The sequence below is a fragment of the Hippoglossus stenolepis genome, chromosome 16 (assembly GCF_022539355.2).
Source record: "Hippoglossus stenolepis isolate QCI-W04-F060 chromosome 16, HSTE1.2, whole genome shotgun sequence".
NCBI classification, from domain to species: domain Eukaryota; kingdom Metazoa; phylum Chordata; class Actinopteri; order Pleuronectiformes; family Pleuronectidae; genus Hippoglossus; species Hippoglossus stenolepis.
The window spans coordinates 12,157,730-12,170,193 of NC_061498.1; the positions used below are offsets into that span (position 1 = coordinate 12,157,730).

Below are 12,464 nucleotides of genomic sequence, written 5' to 3' on the forward strand. Positions count from 1 at the left end.
CTGTCCAAGTTCCCCAACCAATAGAATGCAAGGTGTACTGATGACGAATGGAATTGGTCCACCCGCGTTTTGGTTACTTTTGCTGTTGGTATTGTTTCTATAAAATACAGAGTAAAAAAGAAACAGGGTGGTGTCTGCTTTGTGTTTATAGTTTGCTAGCAACAGTGTTCCCATAACATGACAATCCTAAATGAGATGCTTTATTCAGCCGCTCCATGATGACCAGGGATCTGCTGGACTCTTGTTCCATGAAGGTGTCATTGTTTTTTTTAAAGGTCCCACTTTTTTATATTGCGTTGATTTTGGTGCCTCTGTGGACAAAAGCGGTAGTGTTTACACTGTCACCTGTCGTAAAACATCGGTCCAGACAGCATGTGCATTTGTTCTGTGAAGTTGGCGATGAACAGACTCAGGAGAGCTGGTCCGTACTGGTTAGTCTTTAGTTTAGCCTTAAGCCTTGCGCATAGCCCGGCTCTCAAAGAATTGCATTGGTCATCACTACACCTTGCATTCTATTGGTTGGGGAATTTTGACAGACTTGTTGCACAAAAAAAATCCAAACTGAGAGTACACGTTCTCCACGCTCACGGAAGCAGTGAGACAAATTTAAGACAGCGTAAAAACAGTAATATAGATCACCAAACTTGTCGACAGTATTTTTGAGCGGAAACTGAAGGAAGGAGCAGGAGGAGAGGTGGGGGGGACTAAGCCTCCTAATTTTAGAAACACAGGTCTGGATTTTATTCAAGTAAGGACAGCGTAAGAAAAATAATCCTCGTGCATATCTGAATTCAGGATTGTGTAGGGTGTTCACAATGATGCTTATAAGTGTGTGTGTTTTGCAGGTTTTGAGGAACATGGTGCACTGTGCTGACCTGAGCAATCCTACGAAGCCCCTGGCCGTGTATCGACAATGGACGGAGAGAATCATGGAAGAGTTCTTCAGGCAGGGAGATAAGGAGAGGGAGCGAGGGATGGAGATCAGTCCCATGTGCGATAAACACACAGCATCTGTGGAAAAGAGCCAGGTGAATGATCTGCACTGAAACACGCACAGTAATGATTCTGCACACAACGGGATATCTGTTAATGCTGAATGTGGGGCGATAACTCCAGCGCAGAGAGTGATCTATCATCTCTGAACACAGCAGTCACCCTCATACATTTTAATGCCGATTTGCAGCAGGTGAAAATGACACCCCTGTGCTTTAGTTGATATGTCAGTCATACTCTTCTTCTCTTGATTCAGGTGGGATTCATCGACTACATTGTCCACCCGCTGTGGGAGACATGGGGCGACCTGGTGCACCCCGATGCCCAGGACATCTTGGACACTCTGGAGGACAACAGGGACTGGTACCAGAGCACTATCCCACAAAGCCCCTCGCCACCTCCTGTTGGCCAGGACAACGATCTGAACGCCTGCATGGACAAATTTCAGTTTGAGCTCACCCTTGAAGACAGCTCTCAGACAGATCAGGAAGACGAGGGTGACAAGCCCACACCAAACCACGTGGTGCAGGTCATTCAGGCAGAGGAGGAGGATAAAAAAGAAGAAGAGGAAGATACAATGGCTGTGGAGGAAATTGAGGACATAATAGAAGAAGAAGACGAGGTGGCGATGGATGAAGAGGAGGTGGAGGATGAGCAGGAGGAGGAACTGAAGACTCATCTGGAGGTGAGATCGGAAAAGGAGAGACTTTCTGACACAAGTCCTGTAGAGGAAGAGGAGGATTCTTCTTCACAAGCTGAAGATACATGAGTTCTGCTCCTGTATCGCCCTCCTCACTTGCACACATTAACTTGTTCATCCTTTCCATGGCCAAACCAAGAACAAATAAGACTGCAATGACAATACAGACCTTTAAATATATTTTTCAAAAAGGGAAAAAATTAAAAATCGCTTAAAGAGAAGTTAATTACACAGCAACTGTAGATTTGGAGCGGCGACAAGTCCTTCGGCATATTTTCACGATGAACTTTGAACTGAGGGGAATTTAGAGGAGCATTATCGAAGGGCAACTGAAGACGGCGTAGCACTCTGGGACTGGAAATGCACACACATAAAACACACATGAAGTGACATACGCACATATGAGACACAAGAGCAGGAGTCACAAAGAACACACCAATGCAATGTGTGTGTGCCTGCATCTGTCATGCGGGACAATGTAGTCCATATGTACACACACACACACACTTGACTGTATGTTTGTATGTGTGCATTTACATGAGGGACACTGATCAGTAAAGAATCTCTTTGGAAAAAGCCATCTCTTAACGAAGTATTAACTAGTGTTCAGTCAGTATTAGTAATTCATGTTTGTTAGAATCTCAACAGAAACTGTTCTCCTCAGAAAAGCTACAGTCCAAGTGACTTTTTTTTTTTCCATTTCTGTCGGAAAGAAAAAATTAGAAAATCCACAGAGTTGGAGGAGGAAGAGGAGAGAGGAGGAAAAAAAATTGAAGGAAAGGAAGATGCTGCGACGAAGGGGCCGCCAGGTCCCATACCCCTTTACGAGGAGAGTGCTACTGGTGCAAGATGGCTCTGTGCCTTTCTGAAACACCAGCTTCCTGATTGGAGCTGTCGTGAAGCAATGCATTGTGGGACAGGAGTGTCTGATTTTGTTATCATTTTTGATTGTCTCTTGTTCAAGATCTCTCTTTATTGTTCATGGTATTGTGGTGTGTATCGCACACGTACGGTTTCTGTGGTGATATGTTTTACGCTGTAAGTCTTCCTTTTGTTGCTCTTCTGGTGATACAATAACTCAGAACTCTAGATGCAGAGCAATCACTACCATCACCACCACAGCCCCCAGTGGACTCTTTCCAGCTTATGGTTCTTTCTTATTAGAATGATTTTTTTTTTACTTTCTGAGAATAAGCCATGAGATGCTTCGATGCATAAGTTTTTGCCTATTTTCTATTTAACACTTGCTTAATATGTTGAAGGGATATGGAATTATTTCATCAGCAGAACAAATCTCCACTCACTCGCTCATCCCACATCCCACTTGCACTCGTGCGTTCACGTCTCCTCATACTCAAACAGTTCTCGCCAAAGTAAAGGATGAGAAACATCGGTGCGTGGAGTGATTTGAAGGAACGCTGAAGGCAGAATGTCAGGGAAAGAAGCGTGACACGGCCAAAAGGAGGTCTGACAGTCCCTCAACATCCTTGTTATGTTTGATGCTTTTTTGCCTTAATGTCAGAAGCAGGATTCATACCTGCGAGTATGTAGATTTCTAAGATATATAATAGATATCCCAGTATATTTATATCACGTCTGTATGCTTATTTCTGTGAGTATCAGTGTGTCTATACACGATGTATCCAGCATTGCATTCAGAGGGGAAAGGGAAACATTGCTGCCAATTAGTTGTAATGTTGTTTCTGTGTTTGGGCCAACATAAAGAATGTGTTGGGTTTTGTTTTTTATCAGGATGGTAAAATGACGACTTTATCGCTACCTAGGGGGCGTGCAGAAAAAATGAGCAATTGGGAGTTTTACAGGTGATGAAAATGAATATTGGACGTCCTTTTGTTGGAATCTGACCAGATATTCATTCGCTGACGTGATGGAGTTAAGGCTTGTGTGAGTCTGTTTGCGTGGCTGGTTGTGTGTGTGGTCATGAGTAAGCGAGTGAGTAACACAAAGAGGTGGCAGGACGCTGAAGGTGTTGTCATACGTGTTGTGTGCATTCACTCCCTGGCATCAGCACATGTCGTCGAACGGTGTTTATAGGGTCCGATCAGCACAGATTAAATAGGTCACAGTCTGTTTAGGTGTTTGTTTTCTCACAGGGTAAGATTATTAATAATTATTATTAAGAACATGAGTGTGGGTCTTTAGAGGGTAAGAGCAAGTTCCTGCAGGTCAGAAACTGAGCTTATCTGAAGACACCACAGCTCGGTGCAACAGTAGCCTGTGTGTTTGACCTGCTCTGTCGCAGGATGGAGCAGAGCTGCGGGGCCACCACACAGGCTTTCTACTGGTGGAATGGGAATCCAGGATTACTCTTGCAGTCACTTAGAATAAAAAAAGATTCCTGTATGCATCAGCCTTTTACTTTTAACGATGTTGCTTTGTTTTTGTGGCTTCTTGTTCTGTCATAAGCTATAAAAACATTAATATTTAATTGCCATACAAACACGATACTGTAGCAATTGTTTCTTATTAAGACAATTATTCAATTGATTGATTGCTGCCATTCTTTTTAAATGATGAAAAGAAAACCATGGGAAGTGTTTTCTTTGAACAGTTTGTGTACAGTTTATTTTTATATCATTCTGGTGGATGGTCTGGACAATGAATCACGTGTTTATGACGATAATAGCTATAAGCATTACCACTCTTGTACATAATGTAATATTGGATTGTAAATTATAAATTTATCCAAGTCCTAATGATTGAAAAATAACCACTTGAGGTTGTTGAGTGAAACACTGAAGCACTGCAGGCCACATCCTCACGTTTTCATTCGTTCTATTTTTGCTCACCTGTTCCAACATTCTGTCACTTTTTTTAAATTGTGCACATTTATTGTTAAAAAAAATGAATCCCTTTGTACCAGCACTTTATTTCGTCAGGTTTTGAGGCAGACAGTGTGTGATTGGGTTTGGTCATTGGCACAGTCACTTGTTGATTCTCTCCCATTGGGCCAAATCCCAAACCCTCATTGTGCAGCAGTCAACGTTGACCCCTCTCTAGAGGCATAATCAAACAAACTAGTCCTTCTCTCCTTAACGTCCAAGTGAGATTGAACTTATTTGTCTGATAAAGTCAAACGCAGGCCGATGGAGTCACATACGATGTGACGTGTTCAAAAAGATAAATGTGTCCTTATTTGACTATGGACTTCACCTCTGTTTCTTAGTAACTTTAATTACTAGCCTGAGAGCCTCAATGTCCGTCCCATGGTGGCCTAACTAGCTGGTTCCCATCGGGGCTGCTGTCAGCTTACTTTGTCGCAGACTGACTCCCTCTGAGAATAAATCTCTGGGCTTTAATTCATGTGTTTGTTCACAAATAAGAACGATTATTCAAGGGAAAAAAACAACATGAAATGATTGTAATATTTGTAAATGATCTTGCTGTAATGTGTAAAATGTGTCGAAGTTATTTTTTATTATATTATTTTTATGAAAGTTTTTTTCCTCTTGACAGAGCTGAGGTGTCATTTTGTGAATAAATGCATTTAATAAGCAAACATCTATATATAAAACTATTAAAGTATATCAGTATATTTTTCTTTTATTTCACTGTTCAGTACTGTAAAGTGTGTTAAAAATACAAATAAAGTAAGATTTTTATATTAAATGCAACACCGTTGTCATGTTTGCTGCTTTTACAATTTCTTCGTCAGCATTTTACTTTATTGTTTGTATATATTATTTGCATTAATACTATTCATTCAATAGTCCAGGGGTTCCTGACTGTAGAAAAGTGTATTACTCACTAGATGTTGCAGGCAACACCCCTTGGTCCTTATGGGCTTTTCAAGTCCCAGCTGGCTTTCAGTCTTAATCCTCTGTTGGGTAAGACGTACACATGCACACAGACTGTTGTGAGATGGATAAAAACAAATATGGCTTCATTCATATTAGGATATGCTTGCAGACATATATGGCTGATTGTTTAAAAAAAGAATATCTTTAAATGAGGTACTGTGCAAAGGTGTTTGTATCCATCACATAGTGCCACCTGGAACTCCTGCACAACAATGATCCCAAACATATAATCTATGTTTATGACTGAAGGCAGATGGTGTGGCCCCCTCAGAGCCTGTTTCAATATCATGGAGTCCATTTGGGACTTAATGAAGAGACAATGAAACAGTCTAAATACACAGAAGAAGACCAACATTACTGTATGTAGGGAAGCCGGTGCTTTGATAGCTACAACGAATATTTGACTCTGTTAATTTGTTTTCCTGTTTGATTGTATATTGCACGGTGTTCAATGATAAATTAAAACAATTCGTGTCATTATTTTTGAAAGCACCCTCCCCCCACACACTTTAGGTTTTTGCACTGACCTGCACGTTTGATGAACAAATGGTACGTTTCTAATTAGAAGTTATGAATGAATCTGTTGATATTACTCACAGTGTGTAAATAGTTCAGACTCTGACTCTGACACGAGATGGCTGCATCCTCACCTGCACCCAGAATCCTCCGCTTCAGACAGGTGCCACCGCTCTCCGCCAATCACGGGCGCGAAACCAACCAGTCGTCCAATCAGAATGGGACAAGACGGAGCGGCGGGGGCTGGGGATGTACGCATGCGCGTTGTTGACCCGGAAGTCGGTGCAGTGTCGGTGCAGTGTAAGATTAGCCGTTAGCTTGTCCTCTGGAGAAAGAACCTCTCACTGAAGCTGTCTTCGTCTCTTTCTGCCTCGTCAACCCTGCTCGCTCAAGGTATTGTTTATTTTACTTTAACAACATACGTGTGGTTTGTATTTTACTGAGGTGTGTGTTTTGCTCGGAGCTGAAGTTGTTTTGGATGAAGTTAGCATTCATCCGCTAGCTCTTCGCCAACTGAGTCATCACCTTCTGTCAAGCAAGCTGGCGACTAATGCAGATGTTTACGTTTGTCTCTGGGGTTTTCTTGAGTTTATCTACATCATGTATGTTGTTTACAGGCGGTTCCGGTGCATCTCGCTAACATCTGACCCAGTGTAGAGCAGAACCATCAGGATGTCCTGTCATGTCTGCCACCTCCTCCTCCTCCTCCTGCTGCTGGGTGTCGGGGTCTCTGCGGTGGAAGTGCTTCGCCCTCGGGGTGTCCCTCTATCAAGTAAGCGTTGATAAAACCCAGGAGGTAACTTCACAGTTAAAGTGTTGGTGCCCTTGGGCTAGTTGGATATTTTAAGTTCAAAGTTCATCAGAGACATAGAGCCTCTCTTTGAGCCTGTGTGCTGCTGGTGTTGGGCCAAACACTGATTATCCTCAAGAAAGTCCAGAAATATGTTTATTGTAGCTTGTAACTGAATAATTACACGTGTGGCCAAATAAGTGTTTGCAGTTTAGAGCGTTATCATTTAGACAATGTGATTATAGGCAATACTATTGTTTTTTCTTCTTCTTCTTTTTTAATATTTGGAAGCTACACTTGTATCTGAACATAAATCTATTTTCTTACTGCAATTATCCTGACAACTCTGCATTATTTTACGATCCCTTTCTGGTGGATGATCATGATTTGGTACTAAACCAGGATTGTATTTACGTCCTCTTGCTTCTGATATCATCACTAGGTGTGATATCCCGATGGAAGCCCAAACTACAATATTCATCTGTAAATCTGATGGAAGCCTAATCTCGGCTCTACAGTTTTGTAGCTGTCATGGCATTTACTTATTTCCTTTGTTCCCCCTCCTTGACAGAACGGCAGTTCTATGAAGAGGGCAAACCGTTCACTTGCCTGGATGGCTCCCGCACTATTCCCTTTGACAGAGTGAATGATGACTACTGTGACTGCCGGGACGGCTCAGATGAGCCAGGTTCGTACATCCTGCCTCCTGGAGATACTCCTGGACTTCAGTTTACTGAATTAAACCAAACAATGACTCATAAATGTATTGGTGGTCTTTTTTCTATTCAGTATAATAAAGCTGTTTTTTATATTTGATATCGCAATTTAATTGCAGGCACTGCTGCTTGTCCCAACGGCAACTTCCACTGCACCAATGCAGGTTTCAAACCGGCCTTCATCCCCTCATCCCGCATTAACGACGGCATCTGTGGTATGAGTTTGAAGCTGTGCAGACTAGTTCCTTTTCAAGTGTTTTGTGTGGTCGGGGTTTTTTGTAATGTCTGTGTTTTCTCTCCAGACTGCTGTGACACAACAGACGAGTACAACAGCGGCGCTGCCTGTCAGAACACCTGCAGGTGGGGATGCTTTTGGATTATATATCTAATAACTTCTTTGTGCTTTACAGTCTTAACCTGATTTCTTCATAGAGCCTATGCGTGTGCTATACATGAAGTTTCCAGACAATGTGAAGTGGTTTGTTTGTGTAACACATTTTTTTAAGATCATGTTTTATCTTGCAGGGAGATGGGGCGCAAAGAGAAGGAGAGCATGCAGAAGATGGCAGAGATCGCTAAGGAGGGTTTTATGCTTAAACAACTACTAATCCAAGAGGCCAAGAGGGGCCTAGAGGATAAGAAGGTGTGAACTCATTTAGACACTAGATGCATCTGAAATCTGCTAGTAAGAAACAAATATTGAGTTTTCAGAGTCCCAAAATATGTAACGTCTGACAAGACTTATTAGTGGCACACTGCAGTTATTTTGTATTGTTGCCTTTGTGAGCTGTGAGATGTCTTTGAATCAATTGTTATCTCTGTTATAGGGTTATGCCAATACATTGTTTCATAAGTTACTTTTTTTTTTTTACGGTATTTCAAAAACCTTTTTTAATTTGTCTCATCAGGCCAAACTTGTTGACGTTGAGGTCAGTAAGAAGGATCTGGAAGAGAAGGTTGAGGCTATGAGAACTGTAAAGGAGGCTGTAGAGGAGCCAGAGAAAGAAGCTAAAGGGCGCCATCTGAAGGCCTGGGAAGGTAAATGAAGATATGAAAGTACATCATCTATCGTTTGCCCTGAATATCACGTTACAGATAGTATTGTCTATTTTTTTCTAACATTTTTTAAAATTAGATTTAGATGAAAGAACTTCTTGCCTGAACAAAAAACATATCATAATATTCAATAGAATCACATGTGTGATAAGAGTCACTGATAACTTAACTTATATTTCTTTCAGAACAAAAAGCTCTCATTAATATGGAGAAGGACAAGGCAAGACTAGCTGCTGTATTTCTTGAACTGGATGATGATGCTGATGGCTTGTGAGTATAAGTGGCCTCCAAAATTATTAGCATCCATAATGAGCGAAAAGTCATAGTGTAGTGAGGCTGTGGGGCAACTTTCAAAACAACAACAACATGAAGTTGTGCATAGAAGACAAAACACAATTTCTAAATCTGTAACCCTTTTATTGTAATTTGTCTTGTTTAACTGAGAGATCACTATATTTTCCGAGCAAAAATGTCTTGACACTAGATTATGGCTCTTTGAAAAGTTAGCTTTTCTTATCTACACTTGAGTTGACTAACATAGTGAATTATTTACTTTTGTTTCTCAGCATCTCAGTGACTGAGCTTCTTTCCCATCCCGAGCTCAATCCAGATTCAGATGATTCCTTCACCGAAGAAGAGGCTCAGGTAAATGTTTTCCTCTTGTGGTGTTCCAAAAAAACCCTGCTGTTCCAGTGCACTTATTAAATACAAGTATTTACAAATTCAGAAGCTGAACAGATTCAAATGTGAGTTTTGTCTTTGGTTTGTTCAGGAGTTATTGGGAGGAGTGGACAGAGTGGACCCAGTAGGATTTGAGGCTGTTTGGAATAGCATCAAAGAAAAATACATATCAGAGGTAACAACCTGGTAATTATTTCACTAAACTCGTGTGTAAAAGCTTCTGCTGCTCTAATGTGTGACTCTTTTGCCAACAGGCCTCCACAGACACACCAGCACCAGCGGAGACTCCACAGGAGGAGATGAGGGAGCCAGTCCCCGACAACGACTCTGAGCAGTACCCTGAAGACGACATCCCAGAGGATGACGAGGAGGAGGACGAAGAAGACGAGGATGACGACACAGAGGATGCAGACTATAAGGTAAGCCCACCGACTTTCTCTATCAAACTTAATACCGGATGACTCCAAGTTCATTTCAGTGAGTCATTCTCATCTGTGTTTGATATGCAGGCCCCTCCTACAGTGGCGACTCCAGAAAAGAAGGATGACGACGATGAGGGCGCTATGCCACCATACGACCAAGAAACGCAAAACCTTATTGATGGTAAGTGAATGACTCAAGCAGTCCTCATCTTTGAGTGAGTGAGTCACGCTGTAAAGTGCCAGGAAAAAAATAGAGATGTGATTTTGAATGTTAATCTGCCATCATACAAACACATTATATCATTCTGGTAAAATAAATAAAACAAGGGGATTTATTGAACAGCTATATTGCCTTTTTATATGAATGATGGTCGGTTGCTTGTTTAATACAAAAGCATTTATTCTGGGTATCTGATTCGTAGCTGCTCAGAAAGCCAGGGATGACTTTGATGAGGCTGAGAGAGCTCTCCGGGAAGTGGATGATCAGATCAAGTGAGTTGCCATCCTGGATGTGGTTGAGCTTCTTTCCCAATAATGCAATCAGTGTTTTTCAGTCAAACTGTCAACAGCAATAGTGGGTTATTTTGTTGATCAGTGTGTTTAATATTTAAAGTCAGTAAAATACACAAAAAGATGACCTTTTGGATTTGCTTTTGGTTTCCAGGAACCTTGAGAAGGAAATTTCCTTTGACTTTGGACCCAATGCTGAATTTGCCCATCTCTACAACCAGTGTTATGAGTTGTCTACTAGCGAGTATGTGCACACTAGCTCTTTTTGCAGTCTTTATTCTGTAAGTTCCTACTTCTGAAGGTCTAAGTCCATCATTTGCTTTCAGGTACATCTACAGGCTCTGTCCGTTCAACAGAGTATCCCAGAAGCCCAAGTATGGTGGATCTGAAACCAACCTGGGGTAAGATGTTGTTTCTTCTTGTTTCTGTTGTTTCTATACATTTGCAGTGTTCTTGAGACACTTGACTGCACTTCGCTTTTCTTTCTGTAGATTGTGGGGAAAATGGGCAGGTCCTGAAGATAACATATATTCTTTGATGAAGTATGAACAAGGAACAGGATGCTGGCAAGGCCCTAACAGGTCCACCATGGTGAGTCTCAGTCAGACAGACCTGACACAATCTTTTCTGTGCTTGATTTCTACTCCCTGATATCTGTTTCTCCTCTGACAACACATGAGAAAATGTTTGATCTTGCTCCCTTAGGTTAAATTAACATGTGGAAAGGAGACAGTTGTGACATCTACCTCAGAGCCCAGTCGCTGTGAGTACCTGATGGAGTTCATCAGCCCTGCCATCTGCAAAGAGCCTTCGAGCCTGGATTTAGGGCTGCCTCCGCACACAGAGCTCTAGGTCCATTTGATATGTGAGTAAATCTTTAACTGTGAGACATAACATCATAACACATTGTATGGGGCACATATGAATTTCTGCAGGGACCCTTTCAATCTCCTTTCGGATTTCAATTGAGTCATGTTTCTGACCATTATTATACTTCATTAACAATGAACTGAACTCAATTTCCTCACGGTGCTCACTCAAACAAATGACAGTCAGTTTGTTTGCAAAGGAAACCCCTTGTGCTTCACTTTAGAAGAAGAGCAGGACAGCAACAGGATGAAGGTAATGGCTACTTCATTTGAGTAGTTGTCAAGTTCAGAGGATTAAGAATGAATTAATGGTAAGAATTTGTAACAATGCACTGAATGGTTGAGTCACACTAAACTGCACTTTGGGTCCGGAAACTGTAAACAATATTGTGACATATGCGTTTGCCTTACTGGTGCCGTCTTGCATCCATCCTTTACCACAGAAAGCTGTTCCACAATTTACTCTAATGCATTGATATAATCCAATATCTTACAATATATATCATGTACCATAGAAATTGCCTTTCTAGAGAACCCACCATTACCCTGGCTATATGCTGTGTGGAGTGATGTGTCTATTGATATATTCCTGTGAGACTCAACCCTTTTGCTGTACAAATTATATATCACATGAAGCTTCCCTTGAAATAAACAAGGATTATAAAAAGGCTACCTTAACTTATTATGTTTTAAAATTGACGTTTTAGCTGATTTTCTTTTAATGGCTTCTTGGAATTATGGTAAACTTGAACAAAGCTGATCTTTATGATGATGATAGTGAGGAGGACTGAAGGTCTTTTTAACTAGTTTAAATTGTAGAGGTTAAAGGGTCTGGGACAAGACAATCTAAAAAAACATAAATTCAGAGCACAGATACAGCACATTATCTGACCCCAAAATATCACAAGTGGATCCATCACTGTTGTAAATGCTTATTCTTCACATAATAAACCTATAGGGATTAATTGCAGCTAAACTGTTCTTCCCATTTAACAACTGCAAAGTCATGACTCAAGCAAACAAGCCACAGAAATGAACACGTGTGCTTTTTTTTTTTTTTTTGGACAGGTTGTTCCTGAGGGACCACACCTTGCTGTGAGCGGCACCACCTTGTTGTTGGTTAACAGTTCAGAACAAATTATGGAAATTCCACATAGTCATCTACACTTCCAACTTCCACTACATGTTTTGTTGATTTCCCAATTTGTCAAATGGGGTGTCATTCCATTGTTTTGAAATAAACTACTTTTTATCAAATTCCAAACAACTTTGTCCATTTGTAATTCATCAGAGCCTATAGTTATTGTGTTATGTTAGTGGTGGCTTCCAAATATGGTATATACAGTTTTAAATAGTAGTAGTAGTAATAATTAAATACACATTAAATCCA

General features: G+C 41.0%; 2 protein-coding genes across 5 annotated transcripts in view; both read left to right on the forward strand.

Annotated features, from left to right (window-relative positions):
* Positions 1–5,323, forward strand: part of pde4a (phosphodiesterase 4A, cAMP-specific) — a 42,426-nt gene extending 37,103 nt beyond the window's left edge. For all 4 annotated transcript variants that reach the window (XM_035179636.2, XM_035179637.2, XM_035179639.2 and 1 more), the window contains 2 exons: positions 846–1,028; positions 1,250–5,323. In XM_035179636.2, coding sequence (XP_035035527.1) covers positions 846–1,028; positions 1,250–1,762 — 696 coding nt within the window. In that variant the 3' untranslated portion in view covers positions 1,763–5,323. The remainder of the gene's footprint in view (positions 1–845; positions 1,029–1,249) is intronic.
* Positions 5,324–6,281: 958 nt separating this feature from the next.
* Positions 6,282–12,338, forward strand: prkcsh (protein kinase C substrate 80K-H). The gene is made up of 18 exons (XM_035179640.2): positions 6,282–6,423; positions 6,648–6,802; positions 7,392–7,508; positions 7,656–7,751; positions 7,839–7,896; positions 8,062–8,179; positions 8,445–8,574; positions 8,778–8,862; positions 9,159–9,237; positions 9,365–9,448; positions 9,528–9,692; positions 9,783–9,876; positions 10,118–10,187; positions 10,360–10,449; positions 10,532–10,606; positions 10,697–10,796; positions 10,911–11,070; positions 12,143–12,338. Exons 2-17 carry the CDS (start codon positions 6,703–6,705, stop codon positions 11,055–11,057), a joined length of 1,608 nt encoding a protein of 535 aa, XP_035035531.2. The 5' UTR covers positions 6,282–6,423; positions 6,648–6,702; the 3' UTR covers positions 11,058–11,070; positions 12,143–12,338.
* The last annotated feature ends 126 nt before the right edge of the window (positions 12,339–12,464 follow it).

What these genes read in the sequence shown, in the direction of transcription:
- prkcsh (XM_035179640.2), top strand. Translation starts at nt 6,703, where the DNA reads ATGTCCTGTCATGTCTGCCACCTCCTCCTCCTCCTCCTGCTGCTGGGT. An exon ending in CAGAGGATGCAGACTATAAG is followed by an intron (nt 9,693 to 9,782) that starts GTAAGCCCACCG and finishes TTTGATATGCAG; the next exon opens with GCCCCTCCTACAGTGGCGAC. An exon ending in TATGAGTTGTCTACTAGCGA is followed by an intron (nt 10,450 to 10,531) that starts GTATGTGCACAC and finishes ATTTGCTTTCAG; the next exon opens with GTACATCTACAGGCTCTGTC.